Consider the following 26,771-nt stretch of genomic DNA (forward strand, 5'->3'; position numbering starts at 1 on the left):
CAGTAATTAAAATTCTCATATGTAGCGTCTCTCTTCAGGCCAACAAAAGGACTCATCTGCCAACAGCAGCACACTTGTCACCTCTACTGCTACTCCGTCTGTAGCCATGGGTCCACATATTCACGGTTGTTTCTCTATGATTTTGTCCTCTGGTGAAAACGACCAGTCATTGGAGACTGTTGAGCCTTTTCCTGTGATTGCAATCTGTTTCACACCCTTTTATTGAAACCCCTCTAGTCCTTGTCATTTGAACAAAATAGTGAACTTACTTTGTCCCCTTTGGCTCCATGAGACCCCTGCAAGAGAATGAGATACACATGCACATTGAGAAACACAGAAGTTACTGTTGCTTTGTTTCACCTAGAAGCAAGTTGAGCGGAGTTAACAGAGTAAGGATGAAATGGTGGCAGAGTTCTCCTTTCCTATGGTTTGAGGCAGAAAGCCTCAGTAATGCCTGAAACAATTCCTGAAAAAGTTTGGGGTAAACTTAAACTCTTCAAAGAAGCACACACAAAGAACAACTTTTTTCTTTGGCTTCTTCCCTGAACCTCTAATGAATATACAGAAAGGATGAAAACCAAATGAAAACATAAAACAGATTATAACTCACCGGTCTGCCATCCGCCCCTGGAAGCCCTCTAGCTCCCTGGTTTCCATCTTTACCCTTTACGTCAATAGCAATTCAGTCATATTTTGATAGGGAGGCAAGAAAAACATGTATATGGCATGTCAGTCTGGCAATCTTAATAACAGTCTAGGATAAATATAAACAATAACATAATTATAAAAGTAAATGATTAATATTAAATCTACCGGAGGTCCTGCTATTCCGACACCTTCTGGTCCCCGTGGCCCTGGAAGCCCCATATCACCTCTTGAACCCTGTTACAAAAAGAAAAAAAAATGTTTGGGATATGTTTTAGAAGTAGATGTCATCATTAGGGATAAAAACATTACCTTTTCCCCTGCAGGGCCAACAGGGCCAGGTAATCCTCCAACACCAGGGGGACCCTAAGAAAATGAACAGATTCAACAAAATAAATAATTCATTGGTTATAAAAGCAGCTTTATACGTTTTAAGAGAAACTCACCGCTAGTCCTGGGAGACCTCTTGGACCTTCAATGCCCTAGGAGAAAAATGAAATTTAACTAAAACAGCAACATATCAACAGGGCAGGGGGTGGGTAATTGTATAGAGGTGCCTTACTGATCACAAGTGATCAGGTTGTTTCTGTATTTTTTATACAGTATGGACAAATATATGTTTATTGGTATTTTTTTGTATCGAGAGATTTTTTTTTATTTTAATAATCATGAAAATCAGACATTTTCTTTTATTCTTTCTACATCACAACTGTGTGCCATGCGTGGGTATGTTGAATAAATTCCTAAGAAAAACCTTCATGGTTTGGGTTGCAATGTGACAGATGAGAAAATACCAATTCTTACTTGTGGCCCTTGAAGGCCGACTCCTGCAGCCCCAGTTTCTCCCTATCAGGGGGAAGCACACCATAGACTGGATTAAAGTGACATTAGTAAACTAAATAAAGGTACAATTCTCTCTCTCGTTCTTTCTCCATATATATATATATATATATATATATATATATATATATATATATATATATATATATATATATATATATATATATATATACACACTATAGAACCCATAAAGACATGGTACAGATCCATAGTTTGTGTGTTAAAGCAGNTTTTTTTTTTCGTAAAACAAAATTCATACTTTGCTTCCTTTGGGACCAGATGGGCGCTGCACACCTGGTAAGCCAGGTTTTCCCTGAAGAGAACAAATGTAAGTTAAGACTTCAGTTTTTCCCAAAGTGCAAAGATAAAAATAAATTCCAGCTCCAGTTTACAGTTTTGCCCGGTTTCCCTGCTCCAGGGGATCCAGGGTCTCCTTTCTCTCCTTTGGGGCCTGGCACAGCTACACCATCCCCCACCACAGCACCAGTGGAAGAACAGGAAGTGCATGCATCTCCCTGACAAAACAAACCAAAAGCATGATAACAAACTTTCACGATGAGTCAAAATAACAAATGTTTGTGTGCTATAATTTCTTGTTTATTTATTTTGTTTCAATTTTATTTATTTTTTTAAAGAAATGAACACTAGTTCACATCTATTTAAAGATGATCATGATAAGTAGAGCTTTAACTCTTCAAATTGTATTTTTGAATAAGTCACCAAAAGGCAAATCAAGCAGCAGCAGTTTGAAATAAAAAGTACTTTGTGCTGCAATTTTACCTTCTCTCCCTTTAAGCCCATTGATCCATCCCGGCCAGGCTCTCCAGGTAGTCCCGGGACTCCGGGGTCACCACTCAGTCCCTTTTCTCCCTGTTCGCCTTGCTCACCCTGATAAGACACAAAAACAACACAAAAAGCACAAATAGAAACAGTGACGTCTTCTAGCTTTGATCGGAATTGCGTGTTTCTGTTCAAAGTACAGATAGAAAAAAGGTTGTTATTCATTCAAAAAGTGTTTCTCAAATAAAGAAAATAATTGCAGCTTAATTATTCCAACAACTCTAAACTTTGAAGTTGAAGTTCAATGACTCTAGAGGTTCTATGGGAATTTAAGCAGCTGGCTTTGTTTATGGTAAATGTATTTATAAGATTAACTTTTGAGGTGTAATATGAAGCATAAGCTGGAGAATGTTACCTCAATTAGTGAAAATATTGAAATAGCACAATTAGATGGTTTATTTTCTTAAGATAAAACAAGGTAAACTTACCTTTTCTCCCTTTGCACCAGACAGACCTATTGGTCCCTGTTAAAAATAAAGATGAGAACTAATTTAGCTGCAGAATAGAGCAAACCGTTGTCTGTTCAGATGAAAAAAAGCTGCTGATATAAAGCTGACATAAGAACACAGCATGTTATGTGAATAGGTGTCAGAAGAACAAAGAGATTTATCGTAATTAGTGACTGCTCCATAGTGCCTGGATAATTCTCTCATATTATGTTAATACAATGAGTAAATTGTCTTAACATATTGAGTAAATTAAAATGGGTACATTTACCACCAGGGTTGAAGTCTTTCCAGCCTTGTAAACTTTTTACTCACCCAGATGGTGGGTAACTAGTTAAAGTATGTTGCACAACAAAGAACAAAGAATCAGCCCTGGTCTTGTGAAAATAGTAAAATGTTAATTTTGATGCCATTAATAAATGTCAGCTTGTAGACACAGAACAGATTTTTTTGTGCTTTTGTTTACAGAGGGAGAAAAAAACCCAATCTATTTTCTCTTTAGGGAGGCAGCATGGGTTTCTTTTTCTTTATTATACTAATATGCAAATAAACTCCAGAAGATTGCAACTTAAAATGAGATTAAATTGTTCTAATCAATCTCACCAGCAGAATTGAACAATCCATCTGGCTACTTCTTTTTTACCATTGACATTTTATGACAGTTTTCTTCTTTCTTTTTTTTTTTTCTCCATTTCCTGGGGCAACGTTTTACCTGTTTGCCTTCAGCTCCAAGACCTGGAAGTCCAGGGAGACCTGGAGGGCCAGGTTCACCCTTTTTTCCCTCAGGCATTTTGAGACCAGCTGGTTTGTTATCAACATCTGATGCTGTGCACACACCACAGTCACCCTAGAGATAAACAAGGAGTCTAAATTAGTCTGCATAACAGAGTTAAATATTGCATGACACAATAAAAGACACGTACCCTCTCACCCTTTGGGCCCGGTACCCCAACACCAGGCATTCCTTGTTCTCCCTAGTAGGAGAACAGAAAGGTCCATCACAGTATCATAAGGTTACAGTATATATATTGAATTATGTACTTATATATTATTTTATATTTTGAATCAATCTATCATAACAATGCACATGTGAAGGATTTCCATAGGCCTTTGAAATGAGTTTATGCATAGATCAGACCAAAAGCATTAAATGTCACTATATCACTTTTAATTTATTTATGCTAAGGCTTAAATAAAGAAAGGAAATATTACAGCTCTAAGACCCACTTTTACTATATGACAGTTTTTACACTGAAATTAATTTGCAGAGGTTAACACTTGCCTGACATATCTCATGTTCAAGACCTTGTAGTTGTCTATAAAGTAGCATAGATGATGAACACTGAGGTAAGCTTAATATGATAAAAAATACAACTTTTTTTTTAACTAGATTGAAATAAAAACATTTCTGGTTCAGACTTTTCCAATGAGTTAAAATAATTTTTCATGCAATAATACCAGGGCAAAGAGTTTTCCCTGTAAGAAATATATATACTGTCTTTAGATTTTTATTATTTGGATTATCAAAACATGTTTCAGAGCAAATCTTAAATACATTTCTTTGAATAAAGAGGAAAAATATTCAATTTAATGAAGAAACAGGAGTAATCCAACAAAACATGCCCCTACTTTTACCAGAGAGCTCGCTCTCTGATCTAATAACTGAGTGTGGCTGCCCTAGAAGCAAAAACTGCCATCAAACATTTGTGATAAACATTTAATCCTTCAAATCTCTTAGGAGGAATTCCGGCCAACATTTACTTCCACAAGTGATATTTCCTTCAGCGTCACTGGAAGATTGTGGAGCATGAATGTCCTGTTTAAGGTCATGCCAAACATCACATCTTGGATTAAAGACGGCGACGTCAAAACTTTGCCAAGAATTATAGCTTTACACTTTTCTTCAGGATTTTCTGGTGGAAATAATTATTCATGTCTCCATCAATTTTTAGTTGTCAACACAATTCTGTCACATTTTTCTTTTCTAGGACATCCAAAAAAAGCACTGTAGCTAACTGTAATGGCGGAAGTGCTAAAATGTTCCCTAAGTACCAAACGTCACACAAGCTATCTGAAAAGTCAAATGAAAGTGTGAACAAAAATAGTAAAATAAAAGTATTTTGAAAATGTGAGGATGAGCTTTCAAAAGTGCTTGTCAGAGTTTAGAATATCTGTATTCAGCTGGTGTAAGGGAATGTGTTTCTGCTTACTGCATAGTTTCAAACTAAATTGCATATTTAGCTATATTTTAGCAGCATTGTCTTCAAGCAATGGAAAAGCACTGGTAAAACAGAGAGAGAGAAGAGCGCTGGACTTTTGGTACTCTGAGAATACAGAGGAAGAAGCAAACAGAAAAAACCTTGAGGGCCTCCAACACCCACTTCACAGCAGCCATGTTGTGTATAACTGTCGACTCAATCTTAAGGAAACTTTCTAATTATCTATTAAAGGAAGGTCTGTCCATGAATGTTTCTGCCAGGCTGTGCAAAGTCAGTGTTATTTTTAAATAGTCACATGTGTAAAACATGAACAGGGTTTAATTTAATTGTCTATCTTCAATGATAGAACAGGAGAAAAAGTAAAAATTAGCAGAAAGAAAATACATTTATTTGTTTGGTTGCAAGGTTTGCAAGAGTTCATCTCTTAACCACGTTTCCTACCTTTGCACCTTTTTGTCCATCCTTCCCACTGCCCCCCCTTGGTCCAGGTTTCCCCTGTATGCATGGCCATATTTCACTTTATTACATCACCACGTTTGGAGTGAGAAAAATTCAGATTCAAAGGGCTGAGGCTGAACTCACCGTCTTTCCATCGGCTCCCGTTCTGCCTGCATTACCCTGCAGACAGATAACTGAAAAGATCACTGAAATTCCCCATTTTGATAAAAACTGATTGCTTTTTAAATTGGTAATTCACACCTCAGAGTTAAGTTGTACCCTATGGGCAGCTATGTCAGATAATATTGGTTCTTGAGTACCTTGGCTTTTTCATAATAAGTTTCTTGCTGCGAAAAAGAATCTTATGGGAGGAGGTTTGAGGCCCTTAAAATTAGCACACTGCTGTGATTATCGTCCTGATGCAATTGATTAAGAGCTCTGCTCCTAAACCCTACCAAGTTGGCCCCTCTTATAAAATCCATATTTGCTCCTGTACTGTATTACATCTTTTTTTTCTGCTCCATACCTGCTGTCCTTTAAGGCCGGGTGCACCGATGTTTCCTGGCTCCCCCTAGGAAATAATAATTGGACAATGTATTATTTGAAGAAGGCTTTAAAGAGAAGTATGCAAGCAGCAAAAATTGCAAGACATCCACTTTCACTTTTTCAATTAGATTTTTTGGGGCGGATTAAAAAAAGACTTACTTTTTCTCCTTTCTGTCCAATCCCAGGCTCCCCTTTCGTTCCCTTTTGCTGCTGAGTTTGTGATATGACACCTGGGAGGAGATTAGCTGGCAGTTCTCCAAGGGTAGGGCACGGAGAACAAGATTCTCCCTAAAGCACACCGAACGTATATCATTTAAAAATAAACATCTTACATTGTGCAAGTAAAAATAAATACTTGTATACAATATAATTTTATTAACATCTATCAAATAGGAAAATGTACAAGTGTGACTATTATTTACATTTTGCTGCTACAGGTTTTTATGAGCTGTTCACATGTTTAACCTGAAATCATTTTCCAATCCTTTTTAACAAAAAAGACAATAACAATCAATCAGATAGAAAGTCTTTCTAAACAATCACTATTATGAGTCCCAGGAACTTCAATTGGGCCATTCCATCAGACAAATATGCTATTATTTACATGATATAATCTAAGCTTAGGCTTTAGAACTGTTGCAATTGTCCTGCTACCTTCACTTTAGTTTAAAATGTTTTGCAGCATCTAACGGTTTTCTTACAGTGTTGCAATTAATTTATCTTCATAATACTTTTGAAAACATTCTACATCGGTGCTGCAGAAAAGCACAGGCTGGGCATGTAGTGTTGAAGAAAATGTGCAGCACTTATTTCTTTGTACTGTACACACCTGTAGCAACTGAAGATTAACAAAGTAAATAATGGTCTTATCTAATCAGAGGACCTTTTACAGGTTTGCCATGTTCCTAAATGACTTTCAGCAATTTTCCAATGTTGTAATTTCTTCTGTCAACAATGGCTTTCTTTTGCCACGCTTCAACAAAGACTGGATTTGTAAAGTGTGCTTCTGACTGATATTTCCACCTGAGCTGTGGCTCCTCAAAATTGCCATGGGTTTCTTGAGGGTTGCCATGGGAAACTGATTGAGCTGGATTTTGTTTTGGCATAAGACGGATAAGACTGTATCTGAATGTATTCCATATGTTTTAAATTTCTGTTTTTCATTTAGATCATCCTTCCCTTTCCTTTAACTATACAATTTAATGCTACATTGTGTTAGTTTAACAAATACATTGAAATTTGTAATGTAAAAAAAAAATGTGCATGACATGTATATCTAAAATATCTAGCGCTATTGTAGCACTTTTTTATGGAATATGCAAAACAATTATAAAAGTGATAATAAAGACTAGAACTCTGACAGGTCTATTACCAGGATTTGTTACAAAGCTTTTCTACGCAATTAGGTAAATAAACAGAGTAGTCTGTAAAGCAGAAGAATGACACTACTGTAACCTTTTCTCCTTTGGCGCCATCTGATCCTGGTTCTCCCTGCCAAAAGATAGAAAAAACACAGACATCCAAATTAAACCCCAGCTCATCCTGCCAAGCTCATTCGGAGGGAGATCTTGTATCTGAACAAAGCACTGTAATTCTTCTAGTCAATGCAGTTAGGCAGATGTTATTAAAGTGTTAGTGTGGGTGCAGAGTGGAGTGGTTGTGTGGTCTCAAGCTGACTGGCTTCCATTGTTGTAGACCTGCATGACTTATGAGGCTCCTAATGTAGGAGTTTGAGTGGACTTTTTTGCATTTGTGCAGTTTGGTTCAGCTAATTTTGCCCGAATCTGCTCTGGGAAAGAGTTTTACATACAGTGCTGATGTTAGCATATCTGAGGAATGCAGATGAGAGTGTATTGGTCAAACTCAAGCAGAATATGAATTAACTACAAATTTAAATGAATAAGTAGAAAACGTCATACCTTCTGTCCTGCTTTGCCATCTGCACCTTCAAGACCCTGATAAGAAAAAGGGAAGTTAAAACAGTTTATCAAATTTTAAGATGTCTTTAGAAGGGCCCTTTAACAGATTTTCTATAATAGTTATAGTTTTTTTTAAATGTTAGTATATGTATTTATGTAGAATTTTAACTGGGTCATGGTTAGGTTTAGTTATAGGGTTGGGTATTTACTGGCAACGATGTGGTAGAGTCAGATTTAGCCAATAAAAAGCAATAAAATAACTGGAAGGCAATGCAAAACATAAAGACAAAAGAACCTAACGTCTGTCTAAATGGGTTAAGTGTTCTATTATGCTCTTAAAACTATAGCCAGTTTGGTTAAAGCAGCTTTTTCCATTTAAATAAGTTAATCTAAAAACTGCTTTGGATTCTTTCACATTATGTAGTCTGATTTAGCTTTTTTTTGATGACCTAAAGCATTATAACACAAACAAGCAAGCAACCTAGAACTCTTTTAAGGCACAAATACATTTTCACAGCACTTTACCTCTCTTCGCTTTACCTCCTTCTCTCTCTACCCTAACCAGGTATGACAGATTGATGCTGGCACTATTGGAAATCGTTGCACAGAGAATCTCATAAGGCCAAAGATTTATATTCCATCACCCCTCCTCCACAAATCATTCCCTATTTCACCTGCTAGAGAATGTGGGAGTTATAAAAGGTAAAAGTTGGCAGCATGTAGTACAATTTGGAATCACTAGAGAGACAGAACGCAAGACCCTTGCCTTGGTGACTAAACTTTTGACAGCATATCAAGTCTTCTTCCCTTAAACTGTTTCAGCGCTGCAAGAATTACAGGGGCAAATACAACCCCAAGGTAGAAGTAAATGCTGTGCTTTTCCTCAAAACGATAAGAAAGATTAAATATATATGCTATCACACGAGCGCTCAGGGTTCAATTGTCAGCTACAACTCATACCCTATCTAAAACTCTAATAAAACATGCAGCAAGATCATAAAAATGTAAAACTGAACATTCCGGCAGGTGCGGAATACATTACAGAGCAGTCAAACTGATGCACTTACAGGGAGTCCTCTCTCTCCTATCCCTGGTAATCCAGGCTCTCCTTTAGGGCCGGGCTTCCCCTGCAGGGCTACAGTGTTGGCAATGTCCCCGGACAGCACTGGGCATACTTCACATGGGTCACCCTGAAGATTTATCACAATTTTGATACAGAAAATGTTGATTAGACTGCACAGAAATACGCAGATAAAAAGATTAAGAACGGCGCTTATGTGGTATTAAACCTTCTCTCCTTTTGAACCTGATGGGCCTCTTGGTCCCTAGGAAAACAACAGAATCCCCGTCAAACAGTCATGTATCAGTTCACAATTCCTCTACAGTCTGTTAGCAGCTGAGGCATGCATTACTGAATATCAATCAATGTTCAGAAGAGTCTCTCACTGGATCTCCTGGCAATCCATCTTCTCCTTTAGGACCTCTGTCTCCCTATAGATTGAAACCTAAAAATTACTGCCAAACACCAAACATAGATTGAAAATGTCAGAAAAATCTGAAAACCCTAGTTCCAAGAGCGGGAAAATTTCAGTTATGGATGATTCTGCAAGCCTTCTTCAATTGGGTTTGCCCTCTAAGCATTATTATATTTTATTAAAACTAAGTGTATATATATATATATATATATATATATATATATATATATATATATATATATATATGCACCCTGCCCAGAAGGGAATAGGAAGCAACACNGTAAAAGACTGTGTCAAATTGACAAACTGCAATGTTTATATTGTCTTTTCTGCTTGTGTAAATAACTACATAGATTTTTTTTTGTTTTTGTTTTGTGAACTCCTCCTTTTCATAAATTATTGTTACACTTCAGGTATTGTGGCAGACACCAGACTTTTTAGTAATTTGCTATCCAAAACTGTAAAGAGACTTTGTATCCAGTGATACTGATACTGCATGATTATGTTTTTTTTTTTTTTTTTTTTTTTCCATTGCACTTCTACATAAATACATTTGTTCTATATTATAACCCTCACTTTTGGATCAGCCTTTGCCTTGTAACTTGCTCTCACGTTGGTGCCTCAGCAAAGCTTCCTTCTATGATGTACGTTTCAATGGTTATTTGAAATCCCTGAAATCATTGTTAATGTCACACTCTTAAAACTCTTATTTTGAAATAGAAAGGAAGCAGTTCTTAAGTTGCCCTGTTGTGCAGTCAGGTTGAAATAGAAGGACTGGTTGTTGGTATTTTGTTATGTTTTCAAACTTATTTTTGACAGGAAGCACTTTTTTCTGTTCCCAGAGAGAACAAAAAGCTTGACTTAGTGACATAAAAAATTATATTTAAACTCAGTAAAAATATAACTGTACAGGCCAACTACACTGAAATGAGCAGAAGAAAGCCCTGCAAAAATAAAGGGCTGTTTATGCATCTTGATTAATGTTTTTTATTTCTCAGCTGGGGCCATGGCAATATTAATTTTTTGAAGGGATACTCTGTGGCTGTTGCTTCCCAAAGAGTCCATTCCTCTTGATTAATAGTATTGTCATACTACTAAAACTCCACTCTCTGTTACCCACAACATCTCTCACAACACTGCATTCTCCAAGCATAACCAAACAGACTGGTGCTTGAACTGGGCAAGGTAATGTAAGTTCAACTGAGATCTCACTAGCTTTTTCTTAAATATTTTTTTTTACATTGAAAGACTAGGGATATCATGTCACATTTATATCCATACAATCAACTAACTGTGTCAGAATTAAGAAAGCTGCAGCAATGTGAAGATTTACAGCATGCAAATCTTGGATATAACCTTGGTTGTAGTATTAATTATTCGTAAATACCAAGCTGCTTTAGCTGTGTTGGATGCAGGAGTTTCTCCTGCAACCAAAAGGTTGGTGGTTTAAGCCCTGGTCCTGGCTTCTAATGTTGTCAAAGTGACTCATTTTTATTGGTTTTGTAGTTTACCAATATAGATTGGTTAAAAACCCTACAAACTTAGATTGGTTGTTTTAACTAAAAGATTAGTTGGACAGATAACAACCACTTACCATTGGTAAATTCATCCATTCTGTCTTTAGAATGAAGAATCATATGTGAAAATAAAACAGGGTGTGTGTGCTTGAATGCCAAAATGAGGTAAATGAAAATTCAGTAGCCAACTTTTAATTATAATGATCACAGCAGCCATGGCTAATATGTTCAGCTACTGCAGACAAAGAAAAAGCAGCATATTCTGGTGTACTGGTGTGAAATGGTTTAGCTTTTATCATGTGACAACATCAGTTGAGTGATCAGGGGAAAGGCCTGACCAACTTCAAATGAATTCCACAGTCTGTTCTGCAGTTCACTAATTTGGTTATGTAACAGATGTAAAGTGCTCAGCTGTGACCTAGATATAAAGCCAACATATTTCTGTTTCTTTCTGATTCAAGCACTCACAGTTTAAATTGAGTTTCTAGAAGTAGTTTATGAGGATTTAGCTTCACTTTAGCCGCTCCTCCCCTAGCCAGTTTGTATTCCCCTACATTTCAGTTGATTCTGACACAACTCTTCTTAGACATGAAATTTCCTTCTGTTTTTTAGCTCCTCCTTAATCTGCAGTCTCTCCAGTCCTTATAAGCCAAAAAAGGCTCATTATGTTATTAAGATGATGTATATGTTATTTTCTGTATTAACATATACATTGTAACTGTAGACTAACTGGGGGAGATGTTGCAATGAAATCAAAGGTTTCATTTATACAGCTACAACCGGCCCTTTTAAAGACTTGATAATGCCAGAGTACACAATAAAAAAGTGAGTTTAACAAGTGATCCACACTATTGTTGTTAACCATGAATAGTTAATAGGTTTAACTTTCATTTATATTATTTTGTTAAAAGTGATTCTAGGTGTTCTTTCCCTCTGTAAGTAAATATATGAAAAAAAGACTTTATGAAAATACATAATGCCAATTTTTTTTTCAGACAATGTTAAAAGAAACAACTTACCTTTTCACCGCCAGGTTCACCAGGAGGACCCTACCAGGTAAGACAAATGAAGACAAATGATACAGTTTAATATTGAGGACATTTAATTTCTTTACTGAATCTTGGTTAGTGGAAAGGTCTCTTACTGGTAGACCAGGTTTTCCAACTCCTGGTGGACCTGGTAATCCGGGCTTCCCTGGCTCCCCAGCTAACCCTTCAGGACCCACCATACCCGGCTTGCCCTGGCAAAAATGTTTGCCACAGGTTCCATCAAATTCAAACTGAGCTGAATGAATGTGATAGACAGGCTGATGACAGAAAGTGCTAAACTTAAGATAGACAAACCTTCTGTCCCTTGGGGCCAACTACACAGATAGACCCTTGTCGACCCTGGAAAATGGTGACAGACAGAGAGGAAATTAACATAGCATTGTCCTTAGAAGAATAAAAACAATCCTTAATGTTTCTATAAAGAAATCCAAAGCTTGTTTCTTTACAAAAATGTTAAACAATTTTTAGGATATCTTTAATATATATATACATCTTTCACAAGGAGAAAATTAGAAAGGGTATCTGAAAGCCTGTGAGAGGAATAATCTTGAGTGGTGCATATGATATTTTCTGCCAGCCTGATTCAAGTCACATCAATGAGCACATTCATATTCAGAATGTCAGATGGATAGAAGGAGTAAAAAAAAAAAAAAAAAATAGAAAATCTATTCTCCACCAAATCCATCTGGCTACAACAAGCACTTAGCCTGGAAAGCAGCTAAATGTGAATACATCTGATGCCAAAAAACTGCTGGAATCCCTTAAAGCCTGTGAAGGCTGTAATTTGTTCCTCAAAGTTTTCATGCATTCACGAGCTCATTGCACCGTTCAAGGAAAGATTAAAAGGTTTAAGTCTTCCTGAATAGATGGCTGCCTGTGTAAGAGACAAACGGCCAAGTCAATGAAGCAGCATTGATTGTGCAAGCTTTGTTGCTCTAGCCTAATCTAACAGGCATTAACAGGTTGACTTAACGCAACAGGAGCGGGCAGATATCAATGGGAGTCTGAGTTTAAAGAGTGGCACCATATGGGTTTACTGAATATCTGCTTAGGCCTGATAAAAGTAACCACATAACAGAATGTGAGTTTATGTCCAGGAGATGTACTCTCTTATTTGTATTACTGAAAACTTTTGTTTTTTAACATCACTGTCTGACAGCTTTAGCTGTTTTGAAGACAAAAAAAAAACACAAAACACCTACATCCTTCCCGGGAGTTCCTGTCAGACCCTGTGGACCGATCTCTCCTTTCTGACCTTTTTCGCCCTACACAAAGCCACCAACAGCATGAGAGGTTAGAATCTAATTGGTTGATCATTAGAGGGGCTTTGTCTTGATTATTAATGAACAAAGATTTCTCCGACTACTCACCTTGTACCCAGTTGCCTGACCCCAGTTGGAAGGCACTCCCTATGGAGGCAATCAGCAGAGATAAGGCAAAGATCAATGATTAGACTCTGAAGAAGACACAATAATTTACAAAAACACACACAATCTGAAGAATGGGAAACGCAGGCATTAGCCTGCATGGACCAACACCAGGAGGCCAATCCTACATTTACACAAACCAAATCTAAGAAAAAGAGGATAGAATTTTAAAAACTAGATCAACTACCTTATTTTTTGTTATTATAACCACATATTTTATTTGATAGCGGTGAACAATAAGAAAGAAAAACTATGTTTATTCAAAAAAGTATGGACAAAAAATGGAAGGAAATTGACACTTTAAGATTGTGCCATGTATAAATCCGAGCTTTTTCAATCAGCCAACCAACTTTAAATATATATCCAGAGCTACGTAGGGGCTAGATTCACAGTAAAACAAGTGGATATCTGTAGTTGCAACATGTAAAAAATGTTCAAGAGGTATAGGTAGTTTTACAATTTATACATATATTGCAAAGATTAGTCATTTGCAGCTTATGGTTTAACTTGCAAGTCTACACATCTACAGTATATTCTTGCAAACAAATACATGCTAAATAAATCATTACTGGTAAACAACTATACAAAGAGGATAGAGCATAATTAATTCTATGGCTGAATGCCTGAAAATGTGGCTGTGAATAAAAAATCAACCTATAAATGCTGGAAGGGGTTAGCTCGGTTGGAAAGCACAGGGACATGTTGCTGCAACCTGTAGCTGAAACTCTGGCACTCACCGACTCGCCTTTCTCACCCTTCTGGCCCTTGGGTCCGTCTCTGCACTGAGGTTGGAAACAATTAATTGGCAAATTTTCACAGACCACTTTTGGCAAAGAACAAAACAAGAAAAAAATACTGGCTCGCTGATCTGTATGCCAGGACACATGGAAAACACGGCATACAGCAAGAGTGTGGGAAAAAGCAAATGATTTACTTACTGGACCTGAACAGCCATCACCCTGAGACACAGACAAATGGAGGAGTGAGAAGTGGCTTGTGAGGGAGCTAAGGTATTAAAACACTGCAGTGTTCCTTATTGGTCTAATAAGTTCAGCCTCAAATTACTTCCATCAATTCCCATCAATTAATTGCCGTAATCTAAGTTTTAAATTACATCTACACATCCTTTATACTCACCCTGTCAGCTTTTTCTCCACTTAACCCAGCACCCAGGTTTACAATCTGCAACACACATAAATACACATCAACATACAGCTACCTCCTACATTAACATTTCTAACATCATCTCATAGAAATGAATTCAAGTAAAGATCAGAGATCCTTACATTCTCCTCCCTACTCTGGAGTAAACAACCACCACACTACAGACACAGAGAAAGAATGAATTAATTTTGTTTTATTAAATATGCACTTAAGGCGTTGGTGAGGAAATTAAGTTGTGTAGTTTCTGCTATCACCTGACAGTGGCACTCTTGCTTAAAGCTAAGTTCTGAAAATCTCACTGCTGCTATGTTATGCAGCTCAAAAGGATGAGTTATATGCAAGTGGGCATACGCGCATAGACATACAAGCATGCACACACACACACACACACACACACACAAACATCTCCCATGAGACCATGAGATCAATAGGAATGTCTGATTCCCAAAGCACAGGAGTGAGAAGACCAGCTGCTGCTGCAGGAGGGTGCAAACATGATCACAGTCACGTGCACACACCAAATAAGGACAACAAATATAAATAACTGAAGCGTCTTTGGCGGAAGCAGGTAATTAAAGCGGAATTACCGCAGCCTGTGTTTCTGGGAGTCTGGCTTTCACACATCAGGAAGTTTGCAATATGCTGAAGTTGTGACTATGAGCTTGCCGAGTGGAGGGAGAGAGAGAACGCTTGTAAAACCACAGAGACAACGTGTAATTCTATCGCTTTCTTTTTTTCCCCCCTCTTTCTCTCACAAACTACAGATCTATCAATGGCTGCTTTAACCAGCTGCAGTGACAACTCACTCTTTCCATGATCTCATCTATGGTTGTAAATGATTGAAAATAAGTACCAAAAACCCAAAAGTAAAAGTATTTCCCTAATTTCTGTGTAAGATCATTAAAAAAAGAATCTTTTATAAACTCTACTGCATGTTTTATGACTGCTGCCAATTACTGCATTATGATGTAAATACACACAAACATATCACCTACAAAAAATTGATAAAATAGTTTGCATTAAAAAAAAATAAAAACTGTTATTAAATATACTCGTCAGCCAAACATAGGGCAGAAGGCATTAGGGCATCTAAAATTAAGACAAAGTTAAAATCAAATATATAAATGTGCAACAAAAGGGAATTGCTGTTAGTGCCTGCCTAACTTAGAAGGCTAAATGTAAGCCCCAAAGGGAGCAGGGGGTCTAAGTCAGTATGAACGCAGTGCACCTAATAAAGTGTTTAATAGGTTTGCTATTGGCCCTAAGAGACATTAAACAATCCATGTTTAGTTGTTTCTTTTGTTAACTTTGTATACCAAAAACTGGCCAATGATTTACTTCCTACAAACATTTTAAAAGAAGCAAAGTTACCATACTCCACACATATTTACTCACCTTTATACTTTTTTTAATTTATTTTTTACTTTTCTATAAACTGCAGCTGTAGTTCATGGTCAATAGATAACATTCACCAATCAAGGCAGCTAGGGAAGCATCAATACCAAATTTCTTCAAAGCATAGATGAGTAGAACTACTCATATTTCAGAGTATAAGTATTAAACGAAAGCTTAGTCATAATAAAAAGTATTGGTGACTTTTCTTTGAAATGCTAAGCAGACAAATACAGATTTTACCTTGGATCTGGTAGAGCTGAGCTGCAGTAGAGAGGGGTTTTTTTTCTGCATCAGGCAAGCTCTCTTTTAATGGCTGTAGCTACGGCAAACTTTTTGTTTTATTACAGTAACACCATCCTTGTCATAGAAGAGGTATCCAGAGTATCAGATTGTTTTTTTGATATAGGATTACTTGGCACTGGTATCAGGCCTGGTACTGGGACTGGTACACCTTATGACAGCCTAATATTTTTACGTGCTATATTACACATTTTTGAGGCACTCTGCCTTATTTTCTTTCATTGTTTTCTATAACTAAAAAGAAGATAATTTATAAAATGAAAGTAAGTTCATTGTCTTACATCATTTTGTTTGGTTAAGAGGCTATCAAATAACTTAACATTTAATTGATGATGTTTCTGTCAGGTTCACCAGAAACTCCTCAGCTTTCATTAGACACAGTAAGTAAGCAGCTGACCGACTTAAGCAGCTTTTTGCAAGACAACATGACTAAATGCTACATTTGTCCTCAATAAAAACTTTTCAGTAACTTCCTGCTTACAAAAAGCGCTATAATAAAATGTGAAGAAAAGTGTTTGTTTTTTTTTTGCTGCTAAGTGAAAGACTAGGGCACTAACACATGTACTGGTGGTCGAGCATTACAACCTTCTATTGATAGGGATTCCCGCAGCATCACCAGTATGGACATAGGTCCATGACCTTTGATGTCATGACCAGGACTTGTAAGAATGATCTGCTTCTGAACCTCACAATTGCAACCACATTAAAATAATAGAGGTGATTAAAAAAAAACTAAAAAAAAACTCTGTATTTAGATGTATATAACTTTGTATTTATGTGGAAAGTTTTGGAATAATTTGTGGCTTTTGAACTGATTCATAATGGAAATAGACAGAGAAATGGTGGAGGCAAATATTTTGATAATGTAAGCAGTACGTCAAGGTGGTATCAGAACCTACAGGCACACTTAAAACAAAGCAATCATTAAAGCCTTTATGTCCCATCTGCACCTCATTCAGTAAACCTAGCGGGTGTTAACATCATAGTGATAGATGTATTAAGGTGGGAAAGTTTTTTTGATTTATTCTAATCTTTGTCCTTCTGCTCTAATTCTAATTTTAGCTAGGGCCTTTGTTAGACATGGGAATTTGATATTGGTTTAGCATTGAGGTAACATACTCAGAGAATTTGCTATGCTCTTTGACAGATATATTATAAAAAATTAGGTTCTATGGAAAATTTCTATATATACAATTTTCTCTCAGAACTGAACTTATGGTGAGCTTTGGGATTGTGAATTCCGTAAAAATAGGAAGAACCTCTCAAAATACCAACATAGAACAACAGGCATCAGATTGTTGCTCTGTTAGAATCCCCTCGACACAATGACATTGTTTTGCAGACTTTAAGTTGGCTGTACATATTTGACAATGCAACACGGAATGCGAAAAAGATGGGGTGATGAAGGTTGAAAACTGTGCTCCCTTTGACTAGAAAAAGAAGTGATTTCAAGTGGATAAGTTAATACTGCAATCATAACTTGGTGAGCTATCTCAGCCTTTATACTTGACAGATGTAAGCATCTCTTTGACATGTTTGGAGTCCTGTTCACGTCAGGCAGTGCAGCAGACATTGAGGATCACATACTGTCATCTGCCAAAACACAGACCTTGGATAGGAGTCTTTCAGATGAACTGTTTCACTCCAGGGCTTTCATTATATCTCAAGAACAGAAAATATTTCTTTAAAAAACATCTGACAACTGTGCTTGATTGTCAATTACAGTCAATGTTTCCCATTGTAAACATTGCGTTAACACTGACCCTGTCACTGGCTGTCAGCAACCGCCAGAGTAAACAATCATTTTCATGAATTGCCACAATTGAAAACAAATTAAGGCAAGGATGACTCAGCCTGTCACTCATGGCCATTGCTCTCATGGTTCTTGAGCTTATCATCAATGATACAATCAAAGAGCTTTCTTCAATGAAAGGCAGAAATAAAGCAGTTTACATTTGCTTTCCGCCCATTTGCCTTCTTTTCATTTCAAAACCTTTTTAACATTTTCACTAAATGTTGAGTGGAATTGAAAAGACAAATATTCTCCAATGTCATTTTACATTGGACACTGGCATTCAGAGTGACTGATCATGTAAAGGCAAAACATAATTATTCAACTATGATGGCTGGCTTTTTTTTATCTTTGACACTTTATTGAAGCTTTTAGTTACAATTAGCAATTGGCTTTAAAGTCAAGTAGTCTTGTCTTGAATGCAGCACCATCCTCACTGTCTTTGTATGTTTACTTGACTACTAGCAATTGGCTTTAAAGTCAAGTAGCGCTAGAGCCTTAAAACCTCACGATTGTTAGATTCCCTCTAAAATTTTGATGTATTCATTTTAAACGTGTGTAACCGTATAAACCGTTGTCAGGCACATATTTGTCCAGCGTTTTGTGGCTTGTCTTGAATGCAGCACCATCCTCACTGTCTTTGTATGTTTAGGTGGATTCATTAATTGGGTATTTAACTGTTAGCAGTGTCTTTTAAAGCTGACCAGATAATGTTGTTGGCTTTTGAATATTTACTAGTGTGAAACTCACATGTTGAAGTTGATCATTAGCAAACAGTTTTATGGAATATTTTTGAGCAATTTTAAACCAATAGTTGTGCATAACTTGGCACCTTGTTGGCACAGTATTGATAGACATCCTCTATTTGTAGTGTATATTTAAAATCTAAGTCACCTACAAATGTGTTCTTTCAACTAAAATGAAAGCATGCTCTGATAACATTGTTATACAGACTGGTCTTGATTAACATTTGTATGGGCTGGATTTGTTGTATCAGGTTCATTTTATCTTTGATTTCATTATAACATGATTTTCTCCAGCTATTTCCCTCATGTTTCAATAAATCAAGGGTGTAGTTTAGGATTGAACAGTGATCGTCTGTTGAGAAAGGAAACACATTCTGGGATTATAACCCTGGAATTAGCCTTTTTTTCTGCAGATTGATGGAGCTAAGCCTTTTCACTCACATAACCACAAAGCACAGATGTAGAGGGAAAAGCATAGAAGAATAGCTGATGAGGCATGACATGAACACTGGTGGAAATTGGCTTCTGACTGAGCGTTGGGATTGTGTAGTAGAAGTGAAATTCTCAACATATTCAGCCCATTTATTAACACAATCACATTCATTTGTGAGCCGGCTCAGGGTTAAAATAGTTGAGGGTGTGCAACATCCAAGTTTCTAAATGTCTGGCACAAGATGGATAAATTACACGTACTGCAATAAAAAAAAAAGAAGCAAAAAAATATATATCTTTTAATCTAACCAAATTCAATTAGTTTTTTTCTTCCCCATGGTTAGAGTGAGTTGTGTGCTCCAACCTAGATGATGTCCTACAATCCGTAAGTCAGGAGAAGAAGCCTGATACATTAGCAAGCACACGCTGAAGCAACATAATAGAGTGTCTGGAGTTTTGTATTCTATTTGTGAACTGAGCATGCTTATTGTAGGTGAATGAAAAAATTAATAGGCAGAAGGAACTCCCCAACTGAGACTAGTTGAATAATGAGGCGTAACTCAGCTTCTCAGTCAGTCAGCAAGTGTTCTAAAAGGCAGCAGGAGATGGAGTCAAATGCACAACATGCTTAGCCTGCGCATTGTCCTCTTGTTTTAATTTAAACAGCACATGTAGCTCCCTTGACTCGGCTATGGATACAGGAATAGGCTTAATTCAAAGTGATGTTCAAGCTGAACTGAAAAACATTTCTTTTTTTTTTAAGACTGCAGAAGGAAGCACATTCTGGGAACATTCTCGTTTGCCTTTTGAACTACAGGGTTCACAAAGCTGTCTTCGCTTCAGCCAGTTGTCCCAATGGTCTTCATTAAACATGCAGCAATGTTCAATCACGTGTGTGAGAGTGGGTGTGAATCGTGAGGCTTACTTTTTCTGCAAGATCCTTGGATGCAAAGATATCCTGATGGCAAAAAGAAAAAAAAAAGAAAATAACAACGGTCATTACATGAAATTTTTATATCATAGTGAGGCTGTTGCAGCCCATCCCTTTAAATCTTGCATCATTTAATAAACATTGCATCAGATAAACAATAGGAGAAAATAAATGGAGGCCCTTTTGGTTGCACGTACAGGTCATTAGCGGTATCCTTTGCTGTATTTTTCTTTAAAAGATAAAAGAGGATGAGAAAATGAGGAATATGAAACACTGCATTTTATAAACCTGAAGGTAGATAAAGACTCCTGCTGTGTGTAGAATAGCAAACTGATTTGAAAAACAACAGTCAACAAGGGGGTAGAGGAAGTAAGGAGAACTTGAGTGAAAGCAATTTGCTCAAGACAGCAAGTTAAGAGGGAAAAAAATAAGAGCTGTGGCATGGGGAAGAAGGGAAAAAAGCCCTTTTTACAGGTAGTGCTGGACTTCATACAACTCAAGTGGTCACACAGAAGGCTTTGGAGGAAAAATAGGCACAAAGAAGAGTTTAGATCTTTTGAAGCCTGGATGACCTTTCAGGAGGGAACTGGGTTGAAAGCAAGAACAGGAATAATAAAAAAAGAGGCTTACAGTGCAGAAAGATAAGAAACGCTATGGGTGAGATTTGTCATATCTCAGAAAGGCAGTAACTGCTTTGACCCCCTACACACAGGCAAGCAATCTGCACAGAACCCTGTACAAAACCTTATTTGATATTAGTGGTAAAGAAAGGTTGTTTGACATCATCAGAGGATGGGGTTTGGCGCCAAGCTTTAGAGCAGTCATTTATGCCTCTTGTATCCTGTTCTTCTATAGCGATAAAGATATATTTTACAAAATTAAAACTATCATTTTTGGTTTTAAAAATATGCCTAGTGTTTCCAGCTACTCGTGCATGATATCTGTATATTTCTTTTTAGACTGAAACATTAAAATGTTCACAAACAGATTTAATAAACAAATTAAGAAAAAAAGCTAGAACTGGAACACGTGGTTGTCATGTGAGTTTAAAAAGGCCAAAAAAATAGTAAAAGGTTTTACATTGCAATACCACAAATACACAAAAATGAACTTTTAAAATGGAAAATTGCCTTTTATATAAGACACATTAATATAAAGCATTTATATATCATACTCAAAAATTATCTGGGATTATATATGATTCCAGTTGATATTTTGATCTCAGTTGCAGAGTAAGATAGATATATACACACACACACACACACACACACACACACACACTCTGGACCTATACTCATATATAGCACTTTTTTTAAGGTCAGGGGAGTAGTAAGCCTGTGCAGACTTATCATTTGTGCATGAGAAAGGTATCTTTTGTTGGGAATTAGGCATTGCTTCTAGTAAAGGATAAAAAAGAAAAAAAAAAGTCAGAAAAAAAATGAAAGAATTCACTAATAGGTTTAAATGGTACCTTCTTTTATAGAAAGTGTTAAAATGTAAAAGGAATTTCACTTTTTGCTTTCTTTTTAAAGTAATAATCGATAAAATATTGGTAAAGGACTAGGAGATTTACTATGTAGATCGGGGGTCTTAGACTTAATTCCTCAAGGCTAAGTCTCCTGCTACATTTAGATGTGTGTCGTGCCCTGCTACACACATGAAACAAATAGCTAGTATCATGTTAGCATCAGTCAAGCTCTGCCAATGAGCACAAATTGTAGTCAGGTGTGTTGAAACAGGGACAAATGTAAAAGTTTCAGGAAACCGACCCTTAAGGATATGAGTTTGAGACCACAGATGAAGAGGCTCTCTTACCACAAAAACAAATACTGTAATATGATAAAATCACATCTATCAAAAACAGCAATGTTTTTCTTCATGTTGAGTTATATTCAATACACAAATAAGTAACAATTATTATGTATGATGAAGTGCAGTAACAGAGCAAGAACGTTTTGAATGAACATGAAAATAAGCCACTGAGAGGTTAAAAAGGAGGCATTAAAATGGTTAAAATGCGCCATGATTTAGAAACAACTGCAAACTTCTTAGATCAGTTAACACTAGCAACAAATGCTTTTCTGCCACTTATTACAGAAAATTATGAAGCGTTTTTTTTTTTTTTTATAATTTCTGTTTCTGTCATTCCACATGACTCAAATCATTTTCTAATTTGTGAGGATTTATTTGCATGTGTGAAATACTGTGAGAGCTGCCAACATTTGTTTTGCTTAAGTATTAATTTCTGTGTTTATATCTATTAATCCTGATCATTGTGTGTTTAAAGAACACTGCTTCTGAAAAATGCAAATTGGTAAGGACAAGGTAAAGCCAAAGTGTGTTGGCGATCATGATGAGTACTATCTGAGTACTACAGGCTGCAAATGTAAACACATTGATAAGTTTTGGGTTTTAAAAAGGAGACCTTTAGCCATACGCTATAGCTTTTGCTTTTCATAGTTCTTTTGTAAAAAGACATTGTCTCAACTTGACTTGTATCACCCATAGAATGCTGCATAATGACGTACATAAAGCTGAAGACTGCCTAGATTTACTGTAGCACAGCAGTCAAGAGTTCCTTTCTTATGTAGGATAAGCCTAGCTAGATAGAGCTGGTAGAGCTTGATTTCAAAGGTGGGACTAACAGGGTCTGTGTCATCAGGTTAGAACCAATCAGATAAATATGGATGTGACACAGAAACTCCAAGCCACATACTGTTTTTGGAATTTTGTAGTCTGTGAAACATGTCAAGCTAAAAAAAACAACAAATACATCCTTTTTAAAAAGAAATGGACACAAACGCTTCATTTTTGAGGTTTTTAAACTTAGATTAATCTAACTTTAGACATCATAAAGAGTATCATTAAACATTGATTTGTTGCGGTCGCCATCTTGCTTTTATTCTAGTAGAAAGGCGCTAAAAGTGATGCACTGTAAAGTCCCGCCTCCTGCCCATGTTTGGTTTGGTCAGATCTGGTCGGAGTAAATGCCAGTTTACCGGTTTTTATTCTGGCTCGCCAAGGCTAACCTTGAATAGCGTTGTTATTGTTGGCCCTGTCAAAGGGGAAGAGAAAGGAGCTAGAAACATGAAGCAGGGCTAAAATCAGTGTGTTTGTAAGAAACTGCAGTATGAGGAGTACATTTGAATGTTGTAGGAATACTTTATGCTATGCTCTGGAGTGTACACGCTTCGCCTATGAGAAAAAGGAGCAGCAACACACGCAAATCGAACCGAGACAGTCGAACCGAACGGTTCGGACTGTTTTCATAAACCATTCCATCTCTAATACATAACCTAAAAGGCCGGGGAAAGTAAGGTTGTAACAACTTTATTGTCATTTCGTTTAGTTTTTGTGACATAATAATAATAGCTTGCACAATCAGTTCATGTTTGATATAGATATTAATGAAGCGTCTATTGTTTTACTTGCTCCATCCATTTAGGTTTACAGATTTTCAGGCTGAGTAACATTTTGAAACAGCAGAGCAGTAAAACTGCAATTATTCTCAGAAACAAGAGCAAGTGACATTGAAAGATGAGCCAGAGAAAGAAACATGAGATGTTGTGTCTAGCTGAGAGCATCAATGGAATTGATTATTATGTCCTGGAGTCCTGCAGAACTGGAGCTGCAAGTTAACACCACAGAGTACAAACACAAGTCTTGATGAATAAATAACAGATTTAGGTCCATCCTGTTTAATATGTATGATGTCATAAAGTGAAAAAAGAGACTGTAAAAGGGAGAACTTTGAGTTATTGTTGAAGCAATCCTATAATACTCCAAAGTAACATGAAGTCTACATCAGGGTTTTATTTCAAGACGGAATAACTGTGCTTCTTGACAAACAGCCCAGAGAAAGTTTTTCCATTGAAGTATCTGAGAAAGATCAGTCTGAATAATAACGTCTGTATTTCATTTGTTGTGCACTGCTAAAGGACATTTTTTAGTCTGACTAGTTGAAAAACATTAATCGTTCATTGAAATTCAATTTAGGAGTATTACAAATGAAACTGCACCACACCGCATTTTTTATAGCCTTGTGTTTTAACATTAAACTGCATTTTAAAATGAGAATTAGCATTTTACCTTCACACGTTGATAATATAATTCCATTGAACAATGCTTCTTTAAATGTTAAGATACTGTAGAAATCAATATCCTCGTTTCTAATGGCAAAAGATTCTTACTGAAGATGTCCTCAGTTTAAAATTTCAGCTTTTATTTTTCTCATACAGACATCACTGGTAATTGGTATGCACTACCAGCAGGGATTTTCAGTCATTTTCACATAGAGAACCTCAATTTTTTTTTGAATATCCCTTTGAAAGACATGGAAACTATTCATGATTTTTGTAAAAATACAAGTGAATAGTATGAATGTTGGTTTACCTCATGAAATGTGTTGCCAGATGGGCCAGATCTTCTGGATCATGGTTTGTGCTTCCATGATTTTATAACAAATGTGACATTGTATATTTAGCAAACCATAACAAGAGGATGATTTTTAAGTAGTCTTCTTTATGCTGTCATATCATTACTTTCAAATAATTCAACATTAATTTGCAAAGTTTTGTCTTTTCAAGCATCCTCTTTTTGCAGACTTCAGATTCATCATTAATGAGCCTCTTTTTGATTAAAGTAATTTATTATTACAGCATACAGGTGCTTGGAAATGTACATACCCTCCCATTTCACATTAGTATTTGAAATTACACAAAACAGAAAAACTAATCTTAAAAACAATTTAACTAAACTGTAATTTAATAAAATAAAACATAATTTTTGAATTACTAAACAAACATAATTCTTAAAAAAAAATGAATCATCCCAGACAAATTGAAACCCTTCTCATAAACAGTGAATCAACATACCTGTTGACAAGTGCCGAAGTCTTACTAATAATTTTTTTGAACATTACAGAAACACCTAACTTCAGGGATTGACTCCCTGAAGGAGTTCAGGAGCTCCATCAGGCTTGTTTGCTTGTTTTATTTATTAATATATGCATATATCTGAATGTATAGACATATTTAAAATAAATGATTTTCAGGGTTTTAATTTATTATTACTTTTGTGAATTTCTATGTATTTAATGCCATATCATTTGTTTCTGCCTTTAATGGAAGGATATGTGAACTTTCTAGGACAACTGTATAACTATCCAGAACTATCCTGAATTGTTTCCTAGACTGAGCCACCTATGGTGCTATGCTGTATTAACTTTTTCTTACATGGAAAGTACTATGAAAGAACTACCTTTTTAATGTCTGCTTTTATCTTCTTGAACCCCCAGTCACTTGGCAGAAGGCTGCTCAAACTGAGCCTGGGTTTGATGGGGGTTTCTTCCCGTTATAAAGGAGATTTTACTCTCCACTATCGTTACATGCATGCTCATGTGATGGATTGTTGTAGTACATTAATAACCGATACCTGCTGCAGCCATATGCTCATTCAGAAGGAGGGTGTCCTGCAAAGTCTAGGATTTAAAGCAATTAGCGGCTTTCCCTTGGATAAACAAACTCTTACCAATCTGGCTGAAGAAAATTATGTGTTGTGAAATAAAATGTGTTGCACTGAATTCAATCTGTCATCATGGCTTCTTACAAAATTATTCTATGGACTTTGCCTACAAGCATATAACTTAAGGTGAGTTTACACTGTACATCATTATATAAAATGGAGCAAACAATTTAAAGAGCTGAAGGACTTAATTTCGTTGAAGTAAGTGTGACCAGAGAGTTGGTATGGAATCCAGTGCAGGAAATGAGAGCAGTGCCATTGAAGATTGTGCTCTATTGGGAAGGAGGGAGTAAGAGATTTTGTCTCATTTAGATCCAGATGAATAAGAATGGAAAGGAGATCTGAGTCATCTGCTTAAGATGTCAAGGCTCAGAACAGGGGAGCCAGTATTCAAGGCAGACACACATTTTTATTTCAAAAGCGTTTAATTAAAATTGATGGATCAGCAATAAAAGCAAGGACATCTAAGGCAGGAACCCCTGGTTTAATAGTTCAGTTCATGCCCAGAGAACAAGGTAGGATCCAGCCAGTCTGCCAACAAGATGCGGCAGGCGCTGCCCAGGAGGACGGAAAACAAACAGGAGGCAGACGAAGGAAGGCAGAACAATAAAGAGGGCAAAGCCGGAGTCGAGGGCGTGCTCAGGATTCAGAACTGAAGGGAAATCCAGGTATTTGACAGGAAGCAGCTCCTAATTTAGCAAACAGGCAGAATCCAGCAGGAGTCCAAAGACAGGTCAGGCAAACAGATCAGACAAAAACAGGCAGGTACAATGGTTGACAGGCGAAATAGACCAATGGCTTGAGAATAATCTGGAACTTATGACTAGTTACACGGCTGGTTCAATAGAAGCAGTAGCAGGTGGATAAGATGAGTGGTAATCAGAAAACAGGTGGAGTTAGGCAGGTGAATGAAATTAGTAATCTAGTCAGTCATCATCGCCAAGATCCAGACAAAAGGACATTGATTTTCATTTTTAGAGGTAGTATGGTGGGGGCAGAAACCGGACTGGAAGTGTTCATAAAGATCATTACAATTTAGATGGAAGTGAAGTTGGTTGGTACCGTATTTTCACGACTATAAGGCGCACTTAAACGTCTTTTTTTTCCCTCAAAATGTGCGGTGCGCC

The 26,771-nt window shown here is 36.7% G+C and overlaps 1 protein-coding gene across 5 annotated transcripts in view; it reads right to left on the minus strand.

The window, feature by feature from the left end:
* Positions 1-26,771, minus strand: part of col16a1 (collagen, type XVI, alpha 1) — a 101,137-nt gene that overhangs the window by 32,902 nt on the left and 41,464 nt on the right. For 4 of the 5 annotated variants that reach the window (XM_015371548.1, XM_015371545.1, XM_015371547.1 and 1 more), the window contains exons 9-39: positions 20,116-20,148; positions 14,648-14,683; positions 14,499-14,543; positions 14,300-14,320; positions 14,099-14,143; positions 13,305-13,343; positions 13,137-13,199; positions 12,229-12,273; positions 12,030-12,125; positions 11,905-11,934; positions 9,340-9,384; positions 9,183-9,218; positions 8,961-9,083; positions 7,894-7,929; positions 7,430-7,465; positions 6,134-6,262; positions 5,955-5,999; positions 5,573-5,608; positions 5,432-5,485; positions 3,695-3,745; positions 3,484-3,618; positions 2,754-2,789; positions 2,266-2,373; positions 1,878-2,000; positions 1,745-1,798; positions 1,450-1,491; positions 1,092-1,127; positions 958-1,011; positions 814-882; positions 611-664; positions 270-296 (exon numbers count right to left, since the gene is read on the minus strand). In XM_015371548.1, the coding sequence (XP_015227034.1) occupies positions 270-296; positions 611-664; positions 814-882; positions 958-1,011; positions 1,092-1,127; positions 1,450-1,491; positions 1,745-1,798; positions 1,878-2,000; positions 2,266-2,373; positions 2,754-2,789; positions 3,484-3,618; positions 3,695-3,745; positions 5,432-5,485; positions 5,573-5,608; positions 5,955-5,999; positions 6,134-6,262; positions 7,430-7,465; positions 7,894-7,929; positions 8,961-9,083; positions 9,183-9,218; positions 9,340-9,384; positions 11,905-11,934; positions 12,030-12,125; positions 12,229-12,273; positions 13,137-13,199; positions 13,305-13,343; positions 14,099-14,143; positions 14,300-14,320; positions 14,499-14,543; positions 14,648-14,683; positions 20,116-20,148 (1,782 nt within the window). The remainder of the gene's footprint in view (positions 1-269; positions 297-610; positions 665-813; positions 883-957; positions 1,012-1,091; positions 1,128-1,449; positions 1,492-1,744; positions 1,799-1,877; positions 2,001-2,265; positions 2,374-2,753; positions 2,790-3,483; positions 3,619-3,694; positions 3,746-5,431; positions 5,486-5,572; positions 5,609-5,954; positions 6,000-6,133; positions 6,263-7,429; positions 7,466-7,893; positions 7,930-8,960; positions 9,084-9,182; positions 9,219-9,339; positions 9,385-11,904; positions 11,935-12,029; positions 12,126-12,228; positions 12,274-13,136; positions 13,200-13,304; positions 13,344-14,098; positions 14,144-14,299; positions 14,321-14,498; positions 14,544-14,647; positions 14,684-20,115; positions 20,149-26,771) is intronic. The other variant, XM_015371546.1, reaches the window with a different exon arrangement.

This window comes from Cyprinodon variegatus, unplaced genomic scaffold (assembly GCF_000732505.1).
Source record: "Cyprinodon variegatus isolate N-32 unplaced genomic scaffold, C_variegatus-1.0 Scaffold60, whole genome shotgun sequence".
Taxonomy (NCBI): Eukaryota; Metazoa; Chordata; class Actinopteri; order Cyprinodontiformes; family Cyprinodontidae; genus Cyprinodon; species Cyprinodon variegatus.